Below are 24244 nucleotides of genomic sequence, written 5' to 3'. Positions count from 1 at the left end.
TTGTTTTAACTTGTAAATTCAAATAAACGGCAAACATTTATCAAATACCTTAAGTCTGCGTCAGAGCATGTATGTATCAGTAGATTACCATTTTTAATCAGATTTTTCTTTTAACTGTGGATAAACTTAAAAAGTTATTGGTAACAGTATATGCTTATGGAAGAAAATATAGAAAAACATGGGCTGGGTGCAGTGGCTCACACCTGCAATCCCAGCACTTTGGGAGGCCACGTGGGGTGGATCACTTGAGGTCAAGAGTTTGAGACCAGCCTGACAAGTGTGGTGAAACCCCGTCTCTACTGAAAATAAAAAAAAAAAATTAGCTGGGTGCGGTGGCTGGCACCTGTCATCTTAACTGCTTGGGAGGCTGAGACACGAGAATTGCTTGAACCTGGGAGGCAGAGGTTCCAGTGAGCTGAGATTGAATCATTGTACTCCAGCCTGGGCGACAGAGTGAGACTCCATCTCAAAAAAAAGAAAAGAAAAACATGGAAAAAGCATAAGCAAGAATAAAATTTTCTATTCCCACTACCTACAGGTAAGCCACTAATAACATTTTGATGATGTATTTCTAATATGTGCATATACAGAAAACACATAAAGAAAATTGAGATCATGGTATACATTCTGCTTTGTAATGTGTTCTGTTGACTTAGAGTGGAAACATTTCCCCTGACATTAACTATTTGGACTTTTTTTTTTTTTTTTTTTGCTTTTTTTTTTTTTTTTTTTTGAGACAGAGTCTCGCTGTCTCCCAGGCTGGAGTTCAGTGGCGCAATCTCGGCTCACTGCAAGCTCCACCTCCTGGGTTCACGCCATTCTCCTGCCTCAGCCTCCTGAGTAGCTGGGACTACAGGCGCCCGCCACCATGCCCGGCTATTTTTTTTGTATATTTAGTAGAGATGGGATTTCACCATGTTAGCCAGGATGGTCTCGATCTCCTGACCTCGTGATCCACCTGCCTCGGCCTCCTAAAGTGCTGGGATTACAGGCGTGAGCCACCGCACCTGGCCACTATTTGGACATATTTTAATTGTCTGCACATTATTTTCTTGAGAGCTTGTTTGGAGGTTCTAGCAGGGGAGCGCAGCTACTCGTATACCCTTGACCGAAGACCGGTCCTCCTCTATCGGGGATGGTCGTCCTCTTCGACCGAGCGCGCAGCTTCGGGAGGGACGCACATGGAGCGGTGAGGGAGGAAGGGGACACCCGCCTAGCCAGCCAGATCAGCCGAATCAACCCTGGCAATCAATGGGGTGACAGATGTCGCAGCCAGATTGCCCTCACATCCTCTGCACATTATTTTCTTGAAGGGCTTTTTCATACTGAATTAGTTCTATTGTGTATATTCAAGTTATCCCTAATTTCCCTTTGTGATTACAATGCTTCATTGCACCTCCTTGTGATGAATTTTTATGGGTCTTTGATTTCTTCAAGGTAGATTTTTAGATGGCAAAGAATTGTACTGTATGTGTACTGTATATATTTTTTTTAGGTCTCACTATGTTGTCCAGGCTAGTGTTTTTTTTTTTTTTGTGACAGAGTCTCGCTCTGTCACCCAGGTTGGAGTGCAGTGGTGAGATCTCGGCTCACTGCAGGCTCCGCCTCCCGGGTTCACGCCATTCTCCTGCCTCAGCCTCTCCGAGTAGCTGGGACTACAGGCGCCCGCCACCACGCCCGGCTAATTTTTTGTATTTTTAGCAGAGACAGGGGTTTCACCGTGGTCTCGATCTCCTGACCTCGTGATCCGCCTGCGTCGGCCTCCCAAAGTGCTGGGATTACAAGCGTGAGCCACCACGCCCGGCCCAGGCTAGTCTTAAACTTGGGGACTCAAGCAGACCTCTGTCTTGGCCTCCCAGGAAGCCGGGATTACAGGCGTGTGGTTTACTATATATTCTTAATTTACCTATATGGTATTGTGATCTTGTTCTCTTTTTAAAAATGCAGTATGCACTTGCACTAACATGTTTTAAAGATATATTTGTGGGCCGGGCACGGTGGCTCACGCCTGTTATCCCAGCACTTTGGGAGGCTGAGGTGGGCGGATCATGAGGTCAGGAGTTTGAGACCATCCTGGTTAACATGGTGAAATCCCATCTCTACTAAAAATACAAAAAATTAGCTGGGCGTATTGGTGGGCGCCTGTAGTCCCAGCTGCTCGAGAGGCTGAGGCAGGAGAATGGCGTGAACCTGGGAGGTGTAGGTTGCAGTGAGCGGAGATCGCGCCACTGCACTCCAGCCTGGGCGACAGAGCGAGACTCCTCAAAAACAAACAAATAAATAAATAAATAAAGATATATTTGTGTGGGCCGGGCGCGGTGGCTCACAGTTGTAATCCCAGCACTTTGGGAGGCCGAGGCGACCCCTTCTCTACTAAAAATACAAAATTAGCCGGGCGTGGTGGCGCATGCCTGTAATCCCAGCTACTCAGGAAACTGAGGCAGGAGAATCACTTGAACCTGGAAGGCGGAGGTTGCTGTGAGCCAAGATCATCCTGTCGCACTCCAGCCTGGGCAACAAGAGCGAAACTCCATCTCAAAAAGAAAAAAAAAAGATATATTTGTGTGACTTACAGGTACAGGTAGAGTTGCTTCTGGTTTTCTGGTTGTTGCGTGGTATTTCCTATGCAGCCACAGCTCTTTATTTTCTTACTTAAGTGCCTCCAACTTCCCATAACACAAATTAAGGCATGATGAACATCCTCTCTGTGCTGAACATCCTGTGTATGTCTCTTTAGAAGCCCGTGTGACGGTTTCTCTAGTCTTTATACCTAGGGGTGGGATTTCTGGGTCATAGGACAGTAATTTATATTTATTTTCACTAAGTATTCTCTTTGTCTGGCTTTTGTTACATATTACCTGTTTGTCCTCCAGAAAACTTGTACCAATTTACATTCCTACCAGTAGGGTAGGAGAGTGCACAATGGGTGGATTCTAACTCCAAATCTAACACCTCTTCTTTTCTTTGTTTCTAGCAGCCATGGCAATGACAGGCTCAACACCTTGCTCATCCATGAGTAACCACACAAAGGAAAGGGTGACAATGACCAAAGTGACACTGGAGAATTTTTATAGCAACCTTATCGCTCAACATGAAGAACGAGAAATGAGGTAAAGAATTTTGTTTGAAAAAATTGTGTCATGGTTGTGGCATTCCTTTCTCGTATTGTAAAACACTTATAATGCTGAAAGGAGACAAGAATAGTAGCAGCCTTATTATAGACTATCATAATGGAATGACAGTGAAAGGGATTTTCAAAGTCCCTGCCATTAACCCACTTATGCCTACAAGTCAATAACACAAACTTCTATTGAAATCCAAGAAAAAAAATGGTACTTGGGAGGTTGAGTTGGAAGGATTGCTTTAGCCCAGGAATTTGAGGCCAGCCTGAGCAACACTGAGACTCTGTATCTTAAAAAAAATTAGGCCCAATCCGAGGAGTTAATTGTTAAGGCAGAGTGGTATAATGGAATAGCAGCCCTTTTGGAGTCAGACTTGGGTTTAGAGTCCTGCCAGTTTCAATGAATAGCTGTATGAAGCTCTAATAAGTTCCTTAGTCTTTCTGTGAATTGGTTCCCTCATCAGGAAAATGGGGATAATAGTACTTGCCTTGCAGGATTGTGTTGGGGATTAGATATAACATGTGAGTATGTACCATAGTGTTTCACACATAGTAGTCACTTAGTTAATGGTGGTAGTATCAGCTATTGTTATTACTGATCTGGTGTATACTGTTCACTTAGTAACTTATAATTTATTTATTTATTTTTGAGATCGAATCTCACGCTGTTGCCCAGGCTGGAGTGCAATGGCATGACCTCAGCTCACTGCAACCTCTGCCTCCTGGGTTCAAGTGATTCTCCTGCCTCAGTCTCCCAAGTAGCTGGGACTATAGGTGTGAGCCACCACGCTTGGCTAATTTTTGTATTTTTAGTAGAGACAGGGTTTCACCGTGTTGGCCAGGATGGTCTTGATCTCTTGACCTCTTGGCCTCCCAAGGTGCTGGGGTTATAGGCGTGAGCCACTGTGCCCATCCAATCCATCTTAATTTTTTCCTCACTTCAAAGTATGTTGTAGACATCAGTATACTTCTGAATATTTCTGCTTATATAACATTAATTAGGGTTCAGTGTTTATACTTTCTGGGGAAGGGTGTAAAATTTATATACAATGGAATGCACAAGTTGAAGGGTACCATTTTATGAGTTTTGACAAATGCATACACTTGTATAACTTAAACCTTTGTCAAAACAGAGAACATTACCTCTCCCAGAAAAAATGTTCATGCCTCTTGGTTCTTCAACCTTAGACAAAGACAGCCACTGTTGTGATTTTTTTTTTCTTTTTTTCTTTTTTCTTTTTTTTTTTTTTTTGAGACGGAGTCTCACTCTGTTGCCCAGGCTGGTGTGCAGTGGCGTGATCTCGGCTCACTGTAAGCTCTGCCTCCCAGGTTCACGCCATTCTCCCACCTTAGCCTCCCGAGTAGCTGGGACTACAGGTGCCTGCCACCATGCCCAGCTAATTTTGTTTTTGTATTTTTAGTAGAGACGGGGTTTCACCGTGTTAGCCAGGATGGTCTTGATCTCCTGACCTCGTGATCCACCTGCCTCGGCCTCTTAAAGTGCTGGGATTACAGGCGTGAGCCACCGCGCCCGGCCGTGATTCTGTTTCTATCATAGTTTTGCCTATTTCATACAAGTGGAACACATAAATGGAAACATGTAGTATGTACTCATTTGAGCAAGACATCTTTCATTTAGCCTATGATCTGTTGTTGTTGAGACGGGGTGTGGTTTTGTTGCCCAGGCTGGTGTGCAGTGGCACGATCATAGCTTACTGCAGCCTTGACCTCCCAGGCTCAAGCGATCCTCCTGCCTCAGCCTCCCAAGTAGCTGGGACTACAGGTGCATGCCACCATGCTTGGCTAATTTTTAAAATTTTCCGTAGAGACAGGGTCTCACTTTGTTGTCCAGGCTGGTCTTGAACTCCGGGGTTCAAGTGATCCTCCCACCTTAGCCTCCCAAAGTGCTGGGATTTACAAATGTGAGCCACCACACTCGGCCAGCATGTTTTTGAGGTTCCTCTGTGTTGCTATGTGCATCAATAATTTGTTCCTTTTTATTGTTGGTACTATTCTGTCTGACTATATCTTAGTTTGTTTATCCATTCTCCTGTTGATAAACACCTGGGTTCTTTTTTTTTGGCTATTTTGAATAAACTTCTATGAACATTTTTGTACCAATCTTGTGAACATTTGTTTTCAGTTCTCAGATAAACATCTAGAAATTCAGTGGAATTGCTGAATCATGTACATAGCTATATGTTTAGTTTTGTAAGAAACTGCTAGACCTTTTTCCAAAATATTATTAATATATGAGAGTTCCAGTTACTTTACATTTTTGCTAACATTTGCGTTGTCAGTGTTTTAGTTATTTTGGTGGATATTTAGTGATATCTCACTGTGATTTTTATTTTGCATTTCCCTGATGACTAATGATGTTGAACATTTTTATGTGCTTTTTGGCCATTTGTGCATCTTCCTTTGTGGAAATGTTTGTTGAGATTTTTTGAGTGTTTAAAAAAATTGAGTTGTCTTTATTATTGAGTTGCAGGAGTTCTTTGTTTGTCCTACATATCAGACCTTTGTCATGTGTATGTTTCGTAAGTAGTCTCTCCCAATCTGTGGCTTTCCTGCTCATCTTGTTAACAAAATCTTTAGGCAAGCAGAGGTTTTAAATATTGATGAAATAAAATTTGGCATGTTTTTTTTAATGGTTATTGTATTCTGTGACCTTTCTAAAAAACCTTTCTTCTTTTTAAAAAAATTAACTAATTTGGGCCAGGCACGGTGGCTCACACCTGTAATCCCAGCACTTTGGGAGGCCGAGGTGGGCGGATCACCTAAGGTCAGGAGTTCGAGACCAGCCCGACCAACATGGAGAAACCCCGTCTCTACTAAAAATACAGAATTAGCTGGGCGTGGTGGTGGCGCATGCCTGTAATCTCAGCTACTCGGGAGGCTGAGGCAGGAGAATCGCTTGAACCCGGGAGGCGGAGGTTGCGGTGAGCCGAGATCACACCACTGCACTCCAGCCTGGGCAACGAGAGCGAAACTCAGTCTCAAAAAAAAAAATTAAATTAAAATTAAAATTAAAAAAATAATTTTTTTTTTTTTTAAAGAGTCAAGGTCTTGCTATGTTGACCAGGCTGGTCTTGAATTCCTGTCCTCAAGCAGTCCTCCCACCTCAGCCTCCCAAAGTGCTGGACTTAACGTTAGCTACTGTGCCTGGCCAGAAACCTTTATTTATCCCCAAGTCATAAGGATTTTCTCCTATGTTCCATTTTGGAAGTTTTTTAGATTTAGTTTTTACATTTAGTTCTGTGATCCATATTGAATTAATAGATGTGTATGATATGAGGTGGGGAGTTCAGATTGATTTTTATCCTTTTGGATATCAGTTATTTTAGCAAAGGAAAAGATCTTCCCCCATGAGATTGCTTTGACACTTTTCTTGAAAATCAAGTGACATATAGGTGTGAATTCATTTCTGGGCTTTCTTTTTCTGTCCCATTGATCTCCTTGTCTGTCCTTAGCCAGTCTCACCCTGTTTTGATTACTGTAGCTTTGTAGTAAGTTTTGAAGTCAGGTAATGTGTAAGTCCTCCAGCTTTGGTCATTTTATTTTAAGATTGCTTTGAGTATTCTGTGTTCTTTGCATTTTATTATAAATTTTAGAGTCAAGTTATTAATTTCTATGGAAAAGCCCAGTGGAATTATGTTGCTTTTTTTTTGTTGTTGTTGTTTGAGATGGAGTCTTGCTCTGCCGCCAGGCTGGGGTGCAGTGGCGTGATCTCGGCTCTCTGCAACCTCTGCCTCCTGGGTTCAAGCTATTCTCCTGTCTCAGCCTCCCTAACAGCTGGGACTACAGGCACGCGCCACCACACCCAGCTAATTCTTGTATTTTTAGTAGAGATGGGGTTTCACCACGTTGGCCAGGATGGTCTTGATCTCTTGACTTTGTGATCCACCCGCCTTGGCCTCCCAAAGTGTTGGGATTATAGGTATGAGCCACTGCACCTGGCCTGGAATTACTGTTGGAATTATATTGACTCTGTAGATCAGTTTGTGGAGAATCGACATCTTAACAATATTGAATCTTCTGTTACATGGACATTGCAGATCTCTGTTTTTCTTGTTGTTTGTTTGCTTCCTTGTTTGTTTGTTTGCTTCCTTGTTTGTTTGTTTGAGACGGAGTTTTGCTATTGCTGCCCAGGCTGGAGTGCAATGGTGTGATCTCGGGTCACTACAACCTCCGTCTCTCTCCCATGTTCAAGCAATTCTCCTGCTCCAGCCTCCTAAGTAGCTGGGACTACAGGCACCTGCCACCACCCCGGCTAATTTTTTGTATTTTTAATAGAGACGGAGTTTCACCATGTTGGCCAGGCTGGCCTTGAACTCCTGACCTCAGGTGATCCATCCGCCTTGGCCTCCCAAAGTGCCGGGATTACAGGCATAAGCTACTGCACCTGGCCCATGTCTCCATTTTTAAGGTCTTCTTTAGTTTTTCTCAACAGTGTTTTCGTAATTTTTAGTGTGTGCATCTTGCATGTCTTGTTAATCTATTTCTAATATTTGGGGGTTTTCTGGATGCTGTTTAGAATTTCACTGTCCAGTTGTTTGCTGCCAGGATATAGACATATAACTGAATTTTGTATATTGATCTTGTATTCTGCAACTTTCTAATTATTCTAGATTTTTTTAAATTTGCATATTTAGGATTTCCTATATAAACAATATTGTGATATTCAGGTAGAGACAGTTTTACTTCCTTTTCAATCTATTCACCTTTTTTTTTTTTTTTTTTTTTTTTTTGCTTGCCTTAGTGCACTAGCTGGGAATTCCAGTAAAATGTTGAATAGAAGTAGTGGGAGTGGATATCTTTGTTTTCTTCTTGATTTAAGAGCTAACGTGCTCACTGTTTTACTAAAGATGCCCTTTATAGGTTGAGGCAGTTTCCTTATGTTCTAATTTGGGTTAAAAAATTTTTTTATTGTTTTTTTAGAGACAGGGTCTTGCTTTAACCCAGGTTGGAGTGAGGTGTCACAATCATGGCTCACTGCAGCCTTGACCTCCTGGGCTCTGGTGATTCTTCCACCTCAGCCTTCCGAGTAGCTGGGACTATAGGTATGTGCCACCACAGCTGGCTAATTTTATTTTTACCTTTTTGTAGAGACAGGATATCACTATGTTGACTAGGCTTATCTTGAACTCCTGGCCTCAGTCAGTCCTCCTGCTTCAGCCTCACAAAGTTTTGGGATTACAAGTGCGAGCCACTGCGCTTAGCATGAGTTCCAATTTGGCTGAGGAGCTAAGAATTTTTATCATGAGTAGGTGTTGAATTTTTTCTTTTTATTATTATTTTTTGTTTTTGTCATTTGTTTTGTTTTGATTTTTTTGTGGTTGTTGAATTTTTTTCAAATGCTTTTTCAGCATCTTCATAACGGTCATACTGTTTTTCTCCTTTATTCTTTCAATATGGTGAGTTACATGGACTGATTTTTGAATGTTAGACTAACTTTACGTTTCAGGGGTAAAATCCTCTTGATGACATTGTATTATCTCCTTTATGTTGCTGGGTTGATATGCTAATATTTTGATAAGGATCTTTGCAATCCTGTTCTTCATGAGGGTGTAAATGATAATTTACATGGGATATATAATTTGACCTTAAATATGCCGTTCTGTATGTGGAATAGTCAGTTTTGTTTTTTTTTTTGAGACGGAGTCTCGCTCTGTCGCCCAGGCTGGAGTGCAGTGGCACAATCTCGGCTCACTGCAAGCTCCGCCTCCCGGGTTCACGCCATTCTCCTGCCTCAGCCTCTCCGAGTAGCTGGGACTACAGGCGCCCGCCACCACGCCCGGCTAATTTTTTTGTATTTTTAGTAGAGACGGGGTTTCACCATGGTCTCGATCTCCTGACCTCGTGATCTGCCCGCCTCGGCCTCCCAAAGTGCTGGGATTACAAGCGTGAGCCACCGCGCCCGGCCGGAATAGTCAGATGTTTTATGCTTGGTGGTGACTAGCTGCTGTTAACTGGAGTAAACAAGTGTCTGCACAGTGTCCCGTGTTAGGGTCATGGGGAATTCAAACGTAAATCTGTTCAGGTTATCTTTAGGCAGGTGAAACCTGTGGAGACAGTTATTTCAAATACAGTCACTTCTTGAAATCATAGCTACTGGGGTTGTAATTATGAAGCAAATGGTTATGAGTTTTGATTTAGCCACTTGTTTAGTAGTAGTCCTCTGGGTTTTATCCTACTGGTTCTGCCCTAGCTACGGTTTATTATTGGTATGTATCACATTCTGCAGGAACAAGATGATGTATGGTTTTGTTTACATTACTAATAAATGGTACGTTGTGATTAACACTAATATTGTACCCCAAAATGAGCAGACAGCAGTGCTTTGCGTTCTTTGGATTCTTAAGATAGAAGAGCCTTCTAAAAGTTTCAGTGGTTCCAGAAGCAGAGAGGGTTATATAAAAATAAACAAAATTTAAAAAATACAGCATTGGTGGTTTTGCTTTTTTTAAAAGACCAAATTAATCAAAAGACAGTGAGAAGAGAATGTTAGATATTTAAGAGGGTTAGAATGTTTGTTTTTGGTTGTTTATAAAATTACCATTATTTTTCATTAAAGAACAGTAAGCCACGTGTGGTGGTGTGCACCTGTAGTTCTAACTACTCAGAAGGCTGAGGTGGGAGGATCTTTTGAGCTCAGGAGTTTGAGGCTGCAGTGAGCTATGATTGTGCCACTGCACTCCAGCTTGGGCAACTAAACAAGATGCCATCACTTTAAGAAAAACAACAATGCACTAGTACTTTGAGCCTTTCAGAATTAATATATCCTTGTAGATCTTTTTTTGTTGAGTACCCTCTTTTTGAGTCTCACTCTGTTGCACAGGCTGGAGGGCAGTGGTGCCATCTTGGCTCACTGCAACCTCCTGGGTTCAAGCAATTCTCCTGCCTCAGCCTCCCAAGTAGCTGGGATTACAGGAGCATGCCACCACGTCGGGCTAATTTTTGTATTTTCATTTGGTTTTTGAGACGGAGTTTTGCTCTTTTGCCCAGGCTAGAGTGCAATGGCATAATCTCAGCTCACTGCAGTCGCTGCCTCCCAGGTTCAAGTGATTCTCCTGCCTCAGCCTCCCATGTAGCTGAGATTGCAGACATGTACTACTATGCCTGGCTAATTTTTGTATCTTTATTAGAAGCGGGGTTTCACCATGTTGGCCAGTCTGGTCTTGAATTCCTGACCTGAGGTGATCTGCCCGCCTCAGCTTCCCAGACTGTGTGAGCCACTGTGCTTGGCCTAATTTTTGTATTTTTAGTATAGATGGGGTTTCACCACATTGGCCAGGCTGATCTTGAGTTCCTGACCTCAAGTGATCCCACCCGCCTTGGCCTCCCAAAGTGCTGGGATTACAGGTGTGAGCCATCACACCCGGCTAGTACCCTCTTTTTTGTATGAGCTGCTAGTAGGTTTTGGATTTACTGATACAGCTCAATAAGACTTTCAGGCTTTATTGTTCCTAGAAAATTTTTAAAAAAGTGATTGACAAGAGTTACCTCAGAAGTAAACTAAGTTGGATTGTGAGAAACAAGGTTTAAAGCCTTTTTTTTTTTTTTTTTTGCAGACAAGGTCTCACTGTGTCACCCAGGCTGGAGTGCAATGATGTGATCATGGCTCACTGCCGCCTCAAACTCCTGGGCTCAGGCCATCCTTAGCCTCCCAAAGTGTTGGGATTACAGGCATGAGCCACGATTGCCTGGCCTGAATTTGCAACCTTTTTGATGTTCTGGAGGGACACATTGCGGGACCTTGATAAATAAAGTTTTGATGATATGAGACAATTGATAATGAACAGATAATATATGATGGAGGTTTGAAATAATAAGTATTGGGCTAGTAAATTTTGAGACCAAGTTGTAATACAAATTTTCTTTTTTTTTTTATTTTGTGTCTTGTCTAGGTACCTTTAAAATATCTGTTATTCCTAGCATTGCTATGCAACTCTTGCCCTGTTCCATCATAGTAGAACACTAGTTTATAGTTGAAACAAAGGATTTACTGCAAGGGGATACGTGTCCAAAGCCCAGAGATAGAAGAAAGAATAAAATTCATCTGGGAATTGTTTCCTGTATAAACATAAAATATGATAACTTTGAGCAGTTTCATAGAAACAATATAGCAGCTTCTACAGATTGGTTTAAAAATAACATAAACCCCCTGAATCTAGTGTCCATCACACAGTGCTGCAGAATGCCACCTGATGGTCTCCTGTTAATACCACTGTTAGATCATAAGCACTCAACAGGGCAGGTGCATCTGCTCTATTCCTTCAGTCTGTGTTTTGCCTTCAGTGGGAGCCTCGGTTGTGACCTTCTCTAGGAGCAGCAGCTCTCTTTGTATTCTCTCTGTATGTGATCCTAGGTACCTAGTAGGTATTGACAGTTGTCTACTTATTCATTAAAAAATAATGTTTTAGATAATTTATAGCAGTTTGAAATCAAATCTGAGGAAACTGGCATTTCCTTTTACAAAACATTTTCAGTTGTTTCTTTTCTTCATGAATACTAGTTAGGTGGATTAATTAAAACCATAAACACCTAATTTAATAGGTAATAATGGTAAGCTTTTCTCTTCCCAAATCAAAGTCTTTCATACATTTTACTGAGAATTTCTATGTTCTGCAACTCCTCTTAGATTTTCTCATCTATGTTTTCTTAACTGGAGAAATTCCTCATTTGGTCTTATCTAATACTAAGTAGAGATATGTGATTATTATTAGTGATCCAGTGTCAGTTTTATTTAAGTCTCAAGAATGAGTAAGTCCAGACCTCCTAATGTTCTTCACTGACCAGATATCAGTCAAACCAGAGGGTAGAATTGAAGTAATTTGTTGAGATTTTAAAGAATCTGTGTAGTGTTAATTTTAGGGTATTCCTGGCTGGGTACAGGGGCTCACACCTGTAATCCCAGCACTTTGGGAGGCCCAGGTGGGTGGATCACTTGAGGTCAGGGGCTCAAGACCAGCCTATGCAACATGATGAAACCCCGTGTCTACTAAAAGTACAAAAATTAGCCACACATGGTGGCATATGCCGGTAATCCCAGCTACTCGGGAGGTTGAGGCACAAGAATCACCTGAACCCGGGAAGCAGAGGTTGCAGTGAGCCGAGATTGTGCTCTGCACTCCAGCCTGGGTGACAGAGCTAGACTCTTGTCTCCAAAAAGAAAAAAAGGAAAAAGGCTGGGTGTGGTGGCTCACGCCTGTAATCCCTGTACTTTTTGAGAGGCCAAGGTGGGTGGATCACTTGAGGTCAGGAGTTTGAGACCAGACTGGCCAACATGGTGAAACCTCATCTCTACTAAAAATACAAAAATTAGCTGGGCTTGGTGGTGGGCACCTGTAATCCCAGCTATTCGGGAGGCTGAGGCAGGAGAATCACTTGTACCCGGGAGGCAGAGGTTGCAGTGAGCCGAGACAGTACCACTGCACTTCAGCCTGGGTGACAGAGTAAGACTCTTGTCTCAAAAAAAAAAAAAAAAGTATTTATTAGACATTTTCTGAATTTTAATCATGGAGATATAATCACAGCCCTCCCCTCCCCTCTTCTCTTCCTGACAGAATCTCGCTCTGTCGCCCAGGCTGGAGTTCAGTGGCACGATCTCAGCTCACTGCAACCTCTGCCTCCCAGGTTCCAGAGATTTTCCTGCCTCAGCCTCCTGAGTAGCTGGGGTTACAGGCACGTGCCACCACGCCCGGCTAATTTTTGTGTTTTTAGTAGAGATGGGGTTTCACCATGTTGGCCAGGCTGGTCTCCAACTCCTGGCCTCAGGCAGTGTGCCGGCCTCAGCCTCCCAAAGTGCTGAGATTACAGGTGTGAGCCACCATGCCTGGCCCTAGTCCTTTTAAATACACTATTTTTCCTGGTTTTCAGTGTCTCACCAAAATACTATCTGTTTTCAGTTAGGGTGGAATAGCCCTATTCTCTCATCCCTGCTATCTCCAAATCAGGCTATGCCAAGAGGGGACCCTAAATTAGATTAGAAAAGGGGGCTAATTGTAAGTAGTAGTCATGAATGGGTCTGCACATTGCTATACATTCTGACTTTTTAAAATTTAGCAGCATACATTTAGAAAGTACCTGTGTACAAAGCACTATTCTTAGTGGACAGAGGGAATTCAGATATATTCCCTGCCTTCAGAAGGACTTACCACTCTCTCATATAGGAAATGAACACACACACAACTGAATGGAACACGTGGAAGGCATCACTGGGGTGAGGCTGGATATGGCCTCTAAGTGTGAAAGTGGCTCCGTCTCTCTCCCAGGGTTCTGGTTTTGAACATTGGAATTGAAGGGAAGAGTGGCTTCATCAAAGGCTGGAGTGTTAGTTAACCTGGCACTGCTACCAGAGAACATGCCTGTGTGGAGAGTCCTGCTATTCTTTTTCATTATGAACAAGTTTAAACATAGGTGGAATAATATAGTGACCCTGTTTCAATATATTCATCCCTCAGATTTAATAATTTTAGGGCTTTGGTACATTTTCTTCATCTATCCCATTTTGTTTTTTCTTGCTGTTGTGTTTTAAGGTAAATTCCAAACATCTGTCATTTTAATCCTACATACTCTCAAGTATGCATTTCCAAAAATATGGCCATTTTCTTGCATAATGCAAATGCCACCATGAATCTAACCAAGTTATCAGTAATTCTTTTGATATCATCTCACAGAGGATGTCATTTTTAAGTCTCATTTCAGGCTGTCCTTGCTGTTTTTGGTGTCCTCAAGGTCTTTGTGGACCTGGTCCTAATCATTATCATGGATAGGCTTTTTTTTCTGGATACTTTCTCTAATGAAATAATCTGATTGTGTTCAAGGAGTTAACTTCACTCTCAGGCAGGTGTTCTGCAACCAATTTAATTACACTTCAGTAAAGCTGTGGAAAACCTCTTAGTTTGTATTTAGATTTAAAATATAATCAGAAGGAGCCAGTTTTGTGACACAGTGGATAGTGCACTGGACGTGTAGCCCATTCTGATGTAGTCATTCAAAAACGTGTAGTCAGGACGTATGATGGTGTTTAGTACTCAAGGCACAAAAAGAGCTGACCACAGCTGTGTTCTTAGAACTTTTGCCTAGCATGTTATGCTTTGACTTTTCTTATTCTTTTTTTTTTTTTTTTTTTGAGACAGAATCTCGCTCTGTCGCCCAGGCTGGAGTGCAGTGGCACAATCTCGGCTCACTGCAAGCTCCGCCTCCTGGGTTCTCGCCATTCTCCTGCCTCAGCCTCTCCGAGTAGCTGGGACTACAGGCGCCTGCCAGCACACCCGGCTAATTTTTTTGTATTTTTAGTAGAGACGGGGTTTCACCGTGGTCTCGATCTCCTGACCTCGTGATCCGCCCACCTCGGCCTCCCAAAGTGCTGGGATTACAAGCGTGAGCCACCGTGCCCGGCCTTACTTTTCTTATTCTTCTCTGCTTCGACTACCTAACCACTTGCAATGGAATTAATTTACACTCCCGAAACTACTTAGAGTACAGCCTTTTCTCTCCAATACATGTGCACACATAGATGCACATGTATCCCAAAATATTCCGTGAACTGGGAGAACTATTCGTGTTCCTCTCTCTGTGTTTCCTGTCTTGATTAGTGGCATCATATCCTTCTAGACAGGAAATTATAAGGCTTTTCTCTTGACTCCTATTGCCAGTTGGTCATATTTGCAATAGCTCTATTCACTTCATTCTAGTTTTCCTGCCCTAGTTCCAGATCTTTACTGTACATCTGGATCATTACAATAACTCTCAGCTAGCCTCTGATCTTTCTCAGTTGCTTTCCCTGCCAGCCCATCAGATCCTCATTGCTACTCGCTACCATTCTAAAATAGAAATCTAGCCGGGTGCGGTGGCTCATGCCTGTAATCTCAGCACTTTGGGAGGCTGAGACCGGTGGATCACGAGGTCAGGAGATCGAGACCATCCTGGCTAAAATGGCGAAATCCCGTCTCTACTAAAAATACAAAAAAAAGAAATTAGCTGGGCGTGGTGGCGGGCGCCTGTAGTCCCAGCTACTCGGGAAGCTGAGGCAGGAGAATGGTGTGAACCTGGGAGGCGGAGCTTGGAGTGAGCCGAGATTGCGCCACTGCACTCCAGCGTGGGCGACTGAGTGAGACTCCATCTCAAAAAAAAAAGAAAAAAAAGAAAAAAGAAATCTTATTACATCACTCCTTTGCACACAAGCCTCTTTTAGCACTCAGTTGTCTACAGAATGAGATCCAACCTTCTTGGTGTGGCATTTGAAGTGCTGTGTGCCTCAGCCACAATGGACTACATGCTATTTCTGCAGCATACTATACACTCTTTTTTTTTTTTTTTTGAAACGGAGTCTCGCTCTGTCGCCCAGGCTGGAGTGCAGTGGCGCGATCTTGGCTCACTGCAAGCTCCGCCTCCTGGGTTCACAACATTCTCCTGCCCCAGCCTCCCGAGTAGCTGGGACTACAGGCGCCCGCCACCACGCCCGGCTAATTTTTTTTTTTTTTTTTTTGTATTTTTAGTAGAGATGGGGTTTCTCCGCGTTAGCCAGGATGGTCTCGATCTCCTGACCTCGTGATCTGCCTGCCTCAGCCTCCCAAAGGGCTAGGATTACAGGTGTGAGCCACCACGCCCGGCCAGCATGCTGTACAGTCTTATCCTTCTTTGCTCTGTTTGTACGTATTGCCTGTTTATCTGGAATGCTGATGAGTGGTGGAGGAGAGATTCTAGGCCATGTGCTTTCACTTATTGTGCTGAATAAATGAAGGTTCTGTGGAATTGGTTGTAAGGAAGTTTTACTTCTTTTAGTTTTATGAGACTATAGATCAAAAACATTACTGCATGCACTTTCTAAGTTCAGTATTCCAAAAGTTTGATGTCTGAAGGTTTTTTTTTTTCTTTGAGACAGAGTCTCACTCCGACATCCGAGCTGGAGTGCAGTGGTGTGATCTCACCTCACTGCAACCTCTGCCTCCCAGGTTCAAGTGATTCTTGTGCCTCAGCCCCTCCCAAGTAACTGGGACTACAGGTACCTGTCACTATGCCCAGCTAATTTTTATATACATATATATATGTGTGTGTATATATGTGTGTATATATACATTTTTTTTTTTGAGACGGAGTCTTGCTCTGTCACCCAGGCTGGCATGCAGTGGCGTGATCTTGACTCACTGCAGCCTCTGCCTCCCGAGTTCAGGCAATTCTTCTGCCTCAGCCTCCCGAGTAGCTGGGATTACAGGCGCTCGCCACCACGCCCAGCTGATTTTTGTATTTTTAGTAGAGATGGGGTTTCACCATGTTGGCCAGGCTGGTCTCGAACTCCTGACCTTATGATCCACCCTCCTCAGCCTCCCAAAGTGCTGGGATTACAGGCGTGAGCCACCACGCCCAGACTTTTTTTTGAGACAGGGTCTCACTCTGTCCCCAAGGCTGGAGTGCAGTGGTGTGATCTCTGCTCACTGCAGCCTCCACCTCCCGGGTTCAAGTGATTCTCCTGTCTCAGCCTCCCAAGTAGCTGGGATTACAGGGGCATGCCACTATGCCTGGCTAATTTTTGCATTTTTAGTACAGACCAGGTTTCACCATGTTGGCCAGTCTGGTCTCGAACTCCTGACCTCAAGTGATCCTCCCACCTCGGCCTCCCAAAGTGTTGGGGTTACAGGCGTGAGCCACTGCACCTGGCCTAATTTTTATATTTTTAGTAGAGACGGGGTTTCACCATGTTGGCCATGCTGGTCTTGGACTCCTGACCTCAAGTGACCCATTTGCCTCACCTCCTAAAGTGCTGGGATCACAGGCGTGAGCCACCACACCCAGCCTGATGTATGGAGTTTTGATAGTGATGCCAGTCACCTTTTTGATCACTTTTTCCCCTTAAATTTCCAGATTCTGCTTTTACCTTTGTTGTTTGTTACCCTTTGCTCATGGCAGGGAGGAGGAGGAATTTGCAGAAATAAAGGAAGTAGACTTCAGTCAGAGAGAGGGAAAGAAACAGCATGATATAAGAGTTTATCAAATACCAGCTGTTTTGTGGTTTGGTAAGGAGGAAATAACTGAAAAAAAAAAATAAAAAAAAAAACACCCAAAACCAAGAGAGGACATTTTTTTGAAACAAGAGTCTTTGTTAGACAGTCTTTTAAAAAATGTAGACCTAAGGGCGGGGCATGGTGGCTCACACCTGTAATCGCAACACTTTGGAAGGTCAGGCTGGAGTTTGAGACCAGCCTGGGCAATATAGCAAGACCTCATTTCTACAAAAAATTTAAAAATTAGCCAGCTATGGTGGCACGCGCCTGTAGTCCTAGCTACTTGGGAGGCTGAGGTGGGATTGCTTGAGCCTGTGAGCTGGAGATTTCAGTGAGCTGAGATTGCGCCACTGCATTCTAGCCTGGGTGACAGAAGAAAACTCTGTCTCCTCTCCTCGCAACCTGCCCCCCTCCCCCCGCCAAAAAAAGGTAGGCCTAACAAAGGATGGAAATCTTTTTACTTGTCTTAGTAACTTAATTTTTTTTGTTTTAATGAGACATTTTGAGATTTACCTGTTTGTGTCATTTTTAAAAATGCAATTACAGTATTAAGTTACAGAATTTTCAGAAAGTTATCATTCAGATGTGATTTCATATATCTTTTGTTTTTGTTTGTTTTAGACAAAAGAAGTTAGAAAAGGTGATGGAAGAAGAAGGCCTAAAAGATGAGGAGGTAATTAACATTGGCAATGCCTTCCTTAAAACCCAGCATGGCAGGTTGTATCTTGTCCAGCGAGTTGTTAGCCTTGGTACACATGAGAAGGGTTTTGGCTCAGTAACAGAGGAACTTGAGGGTAGTGTGCTTCCGGATTTGGGTGTTAATGCAGAGGGACAGATTAATTATTAAGTACCTAGGAGAGGAAGTCTTCTCTAGATGCAGTTATAGTAAACTAGATTTAGAATTCCAAGAGAAAGAAGGGATGAAATCAAATTAAAATTTAAAAGAGCAAGTTGTAGCATTTTTATAGAATTCACTGAAAAGTCTCCGTAGGAGTAGGGCAAATTTTTGAAATATTTATTTATTTATTTTACTTTTTCTGGGATAGATGTGCTGAACCTGCAGGTTTATTACATAGGTATATATGTGCCATGGTGGTTTGCTGCACCTATCAACCTGTCATCTAGGTTTTAAGCTCCGCATGCATGAGGTATTTGTCCTGATGCTCTCCCTCCCCTTCCCCCCGTGCCCCGACAGGCCCTGGTGTGTCATGTTCCTGAAATCTTTATTAAGGCAAAGTATCCATCTCAAATCAGCCCTTCCACCCAGTGCCCGCAGATATAGTAGGAGAAAATATAGTTAACAAGGGACTGTGCAAGGAACTGAAATGGCAGTGGAAATGCCTTCAAAAATAGGATTGGCTTACAGAACCCAGGACAGTGGTGAAAAATACCCACTACTTAAAGAAATAACAGAAAGTTACAGCATACAATGTGTAACTAACCCAGAGGGAAAGATAAGAACATACTGTTTATATTAAACAGGATAAAGGAAAATATTATTGATTATTTATCCCTCCCTTCACCAAAAATGTTAGGATAGTGGATTGCTGAAGTAGGTTAGTCAGAGTTCCCAGAGGCACCCATCTGTTCAGTGTGGCTTGGATGTTGTGTCTAAAGGCCAGGAGAGGGAGAAGTGACCTCTTAAGGATCCTTCTGGGGTGCTTTCATGTGTGAAAAGATTATCCCTAGTCCACTTGGACCTGTTTTCCAGCTGGGTAAGTCACAAACATGACTTGTTACAGAGTTTCAGAATTTCAGTTCCTTCCCCTCTCCTCCCTTCCTTATTTAAATATTAGAAACGACTCCGGAGATCAGCACATGCTCGGAAGGAAACAGAGTTTCTTCGTTTGAAGAGAACAAGACTTGGATTGGAAGATTTTGAGTCCTTAAAAGTAATAGGCAGAGGAGCATTTGGTGAGGTAAAAATCACAGCTACTTGTCAAGTACAAAAGTATTGCAAAACTTCAAAGCTTCTAACATACCCTTAAGTCATGATTATTGACATAACTGAAATATATGGAATTACATGAGTCAGGCATGCCAGCCCCACATCCTAATTGCTTTGTCTGTCTGCTTTCTCTTTTTCTTCTTTCCACGGTCCCAGATCTCTGTTCTCTGTTTTGCCAGAGATGGCGTTGGTGTTTAAATATTGACTTAGGGGGAGAGTTGAAAGGTAGAAGGAAATCAACATTTATTATTTACAGGCTGCTTTTTTCCCATAATCAGGACAGTAACCCATTTTATAAATGATGAAATTAAGACTCTAAAGGTATATATAATGTCTCCTATTATCACACAGCCATTGAGTACTGGGACCAAAAGTTAGGCCCTACTTCCTGAACTCAAAGCGCTTGCTTTTCCCAGTACTGCACTGCCTCTCGAGAGGGAAACTAGTAGTGTATCTCCACCCTTTATTTCTCCCCACCAGATTGATACAGCTCTAAAAAGATGACCCTAGGAGGGAGAATGTACAGAAAGGAGTTATATAGGTAGTGGTGGAGAGTTGAAAACATTTGCGACTTTGTCCCCTCAGTTCTTGGAAATGATCCTGCTTGGGCACAAGAGCAGTCTGTTGGGAAGAGTTTGAAAGAGCCCATGCAGGGTCATTCCCATTAATGAAAAATGCCCAAAGTGGGTGACCTGCTGATGCAATAATTGCAAGTATAAAAGGAGCAGTATATTATTAAAACCTGGTACCCCGGGGCCAGGCGCAGTGGCTCACTCCTATAATCTCAGCACTTTGGGAGGCCAAGGCGGGCAGATCACAAGGTCAGGAGTTCGAGACCAGCCTGACCAACATGGTGAAACCCTGTCTCTACTAAAAATAGAAAAATTAGCCGGCTGTGGTGGCACGCACCTGTAATCCCAGATACTCAGGAGGCTGAGGCAGGAGAATTGCTTGAACCCTGGAGGCAGAGGTTGCAGTGAGCCGAGATTGCACCATTGCACTCCAGCCTGGGTGACAGAGCAAGACTCCATCTCAAACAAAACAAAACAAAACAAAACAAAACAAAACAAAACAAAAAACCTGGTACCCCGGGGGAAATGTGAATAATATTTAGAGGCACAGGTGATAGATTGATCCCTCAGTGTTCAGAATTCCTGTTGGCTTCTTGAAAGAGGGAAAAGTATAGTACCACCTCCGAAAGAGCTTTCTGTTTGGCAGGGAAGGGTTGTGGTACTCAATTAGGAAAAACATGAAGAAAGATTCAGGGAGAAGAAAACCTACTTATTTTGGGAGAAGAGGGGAGGACATGCAGGAACTTGCAGTGAAATTTTTCTTTTGGTTGTAAATTTTCTTCATAAAATTATCTATTTTCTTTAAAAACATTGGAAAACATAAAAGAGAAGGAAAACTGCATAAAACACAATTTCCCTAATTACACATTTTGAATTTTCTTCTTTTTTGAGACAGAGTCTTGCTCTGTTGCCCAGGCTGGAGTGCAATGGCTTGATCTCAGCTCACTGTAACCTCCGCCTCTCGGGTTCAAGTGATTCTACTGCCTCAGCCTCCCGAATAACTGGGATTACAGGCACCTGCCACCACACCCAGCTAATTTTTTTATTTTTAGTAGAGACGGGGTTTCACCAGGTTAGCCAGGCTGGTCTCGAACTCCTGGACCTCAGGTGATCCACCTGCTTCGGCCTTCCAAAGTGCTGGGATTACAGGTGTGAGCCACCATGCCTGGCCTGAATTTTTTGTTTTTCTTTCCAGACGTTTTTCCTATGCATGAAGTTTCACTTTGTTATTATTATTATGATTAAGTGACAAGGTTTCGCTGTGTGGCCCAGGCTGGAGTGCAGTGGCTGTTTACAGGCACGATCTCACTACTGATCAGCATGGGAGTTTTGACCTGTTCCATTGCTGAACTGGGCCTGTTTGCCCTTCCTTAGGCAACCTGATGGGGCCCCCCCACCACCCTGCTCCTGGGAGGTCACCATATTATGCTGAACTTAGTTCAGACACCTGATCAGCGTAATGCACCATAGCTCATAACTCCTGAGCTCAAGCGATCCTCCTACCTCAACCTCCCAAATAGCTGGGACTACAGGTATACACCACCGTGCACAGCTACTTTTGTTTTAATTAAACATCGTTGTAATCATTTACTTAGATTTTCTGAGCTGACTGGATGACATACGTCAGGGGTGTAACGAGTCCATAAATTTGAAATTGAAGGTTTTAAATTAGATTGGTTTGTTCAGCTAAGGAACCAAAGCTGTTCAGGTATAGAGGTATTTGAGGATGTTTCCAGCATCGACTTTACTGTGTGTAATGTATTCATTTTGGAACACTGAAAAGCATTTTCTTCTGCTTTGTTATTACTATAGTTGCTCATGTTAAAATTGTAATACTTTTTCAGTTAATTATTGCATCCTATAACACATGAAAGCATTAGCTTAGTAGTACGAGTTTTTGACTTGGCATTTCTTTTATAACTTTTTAGGTACGGCTTGTTCAGAAGAAAGATACAGGGCATGTGTATGCAATGAAAATACTCCGTAAAGCAGATATGCTTGAAAAAGAGCAGGTAAAGCACAGTTGTAGCAGTGCTTTTAGCTTATTAATTTTTGTCTCCTAAAACTTTTCTTTTTGTTTAATTGAAATATATATTTTATTACAGTTTTCTTTAGCTCTGTCATGTATGACTGTATATATAATACTACCTTTTTCCCCCTACAAAGAAGCAGTTCATATTTAAAATCACAAGTAATGCCTATAGGTTATATGCAATCTTTTAAAAATTGAAAATCTGTTCCAAAAGCAGCTCTTACTTGTGTCTTCCAGTTGATCACAAGATGTCCTTATTGTGAGAGCCTTTTTTTTTTTTTTTTTGAGGTCATACGTGGTGTGATAGTGTGTTTCTTACCAAATGCTGAGAAATAGAAATTGTATATATATCTCATAACTAAGGACTAGGAATTAGAATTTGGAATTTATAGTCAAAATGTGTCTTTATATGCTTCATTCTGTTTACCTAAACCAAAGCTGAGTCTTCTAGGTAGCTCATCGGTACCTGAAAAAGACCAGCCTTCTAATTTCTGAATGAATTTGAAAAATATAATGCAAATGGCAGAACAATGCAAATTCTCCTTTAATGATAAAGGATACTTTCTAAAACCAAAACCTGGTTTGCAAATCGATTTATAAAGTGCCTTATGCAAAATAAATAAGGTTTTAAATATTGTAAAGTATATTTTAAAAAGCAAGAATAGACTTTTCTATAAATCTAGTTTAATGTAGCTGGTTGCTTAAGAAAAGATTGCAGTGGGTGTTGACTGCAAATGTCTTGTAAAAGATTTGATGTTATAGGAACATGGAGACCCTGTGACAAGGAGAACTCCTAATTTAGGGCCAAAGAGGGAGGATGGAGATTGGCCCCATATCCAATCCTTTCTACCTCTTGAGAGGAGATATAATCACTGGTCTTCCCGGTCTTCATTTAAATGCCACCCCAAAATATGGAATTTTTATTTTCTCTCGAATTTTCATGTGTTACCGAGAAGCTTTAGACTCCCAGGAATTTCAGTTGAGAGTATCAAATACCCGGGCGGTAAGTCTTGAGACACTACAGTTTATGCTAACAGCAACGTTTTTCAAAATTCACAGTAGACCAGCCTACTTACATACTGTCTACAAATTAGTGTGTGGTATGGGTGTGTAGGCACTGAGGAAGTTTCAGTTAATCTCGAGAAGGAAAAGATAAAGCTTCTGCATTAATTAGTATGTTTGCGTCTCATGAGTAAGTTTTGTTTTGCAAGATATGTTTCCTACAGTTTTAACCAAGGCCTAAGACCTCCTTTTATTAAATATTAGCAGTCAGAGTAATACTGCAAAACAAAGTACACATGATTTTCAGTTAGTAATTTTATGTATACCAGGTGCCCCGCATGGTTTCTAACAGAGGATGATCCAGACATAATGTGTAAAAAGCCTTTTCTCAAATATTGTGCCTTCAAAATCAGTTTCTAAGACTTTTCTAAATGAAAGTAAAAGAACTGTCTATTAGAATTAATATTTTAAATGATGTATTAACTTATGGATTAAATGGTACATTAACTTAAATTGTTAAGCTCACCTTAGCTGAGAACTCAACTCCTCAACTTAACAGATCTCATTATGAGCCAGTTGAAGTCTCTGGCCACAGACTCTACCTGGCTCAGCCATCTTGAAGAAGCATGCATTGGGTTTGTGCTAGATAAAAGATGGAAGTAGACCAGTGCAAATTCATCACCATTTTGGGGTGGGGCTGACAAAGTATAGGTGCAGAGGCAAAATTGTTTTTTTATTTGCTTTTACTAAATAAACTGGGTAGGAATTAAAGCTACCCACTGAGAGTTCATTTTATTTTTCTGCTCCACGTGGTGGAAATTTTTGCTACCTGGAAAAATTTAAAGGGTAAGACATGACATCTAACTAGCTTCTGATGTTTCTCTTCCAGTGCAAAAGGAAAACCTTCAGTTGTGATGCCAGTATAGAATTATTGATGGGACAAAAAACTGGCTTTTATTTCTGCTTTCTTAGGGCACAGGATAGCAACTAGAACTCCCCACCTTATTAAATATTTGTGGAATAGGGGAAAGAGAACCTTTTTGTATAAACTGCACCTCAGACTCTTCCCTCCCTTAATCTATATTCAACCAACTCCACTTTCAAACCATGAGGTTTCTAGCTACTGTTTCAGCCTCGAGAGAAGGGCAAGATGTGCTCGTGGTAGCTTTCCCCTTGACAAACAGGAAATGTTGTGGTCACCATTATTGTGTCCTCCAGGGTGAGTGACAAGTGGTAATTGTAGTGCCTCCCCTTTTCTCTTGCTCCCTGCAGTAGGTAGGGACCTTAATGGGAGCCAGGGGAGACAGGCAGATGAAGGCTGCCTTCTAGTGTATTAATGTCTTGTAGTGACTGGGTCCTAGCCGTGGCTGTGGGGCAGCAAGCAACATTACTGTTTCCCAAAAGCTTTGCTTCTGTATCAAGGTCAAGTAAAAGCAGATGCTTTACTTGGTTTCATTGTGTTTCGTAGCACTGTTTCTTTTCACCCTTATTGTCCATTTTTTCCCACCCCAATACCATAAGTACAGATGTAAAGATGTAGGTTTTCTGTACAGTTGCAGC

The 24244-nt window shown here is 42.2% G+C and overlaps 1 protein-coding gene across 6 annotated transcripts in view; it reads left to right on the top strand.

Annotated features, from left to right (window-relative positions):
* The window catches only part of STK38 (serine/threonine kinase 38), a 106831-nt gene that overhangs the window by 49608 nt on the left and 32979 nt on the right, over positions 1 to 24244 (top strand). For 4 of the 6 annotated variants that reach the window (XR_009211413.1, XM_058432688.1, XM_032141543.2 and 1 more), the window contains 4 exons: positions 2978 to 3110; positions 17752 to 17803; positions 18927 to 19049; positions 21579 to 21662. Coding sequence is in view for 5 of the 6 variants with exons in the window: in XM_058432686.1 (XP_058288669.1) it covers positions 2978 to 3110; positions 17752 to 17803; positions 18927 to 19049; positions 21579 to 21662 (392 nt within the window). In the remaining variant the exon portion in view is untranslated. Of the gene's footprint in view, positions 1 to 2974; positions 3111 to 17751; positions 17804 to 18926; positions 19050 to 21578; positions 21663 to 24244 lie in introns of all 6 variants that reach the window. The other 2 variants (XM_058432687.1, XM_032141544.2) reach the window with 1 other exon arrangement.

The sequence above is a fragment of the Hylobates moloch genome, unplaced genomic scaffold (assembly GCF_009828535.3).
Source record: "Hylobates moloch isolate HMO894 unplaced genomic scaffold, HMol_V3 SCAFFOLD_20, whole genome shotgun sequence".
Lineage (NCBI taxonomy): Eukaryota > Metazoa > Chordata > Mammalia > Primates > Hylobatidae > Hylobates > Hylobates moloch.
The sequence above is the reverse complement of the archived record's forward strand: the minus strand, read 5'-3'. Positions and strand labels throughout refer to the sequence as shown.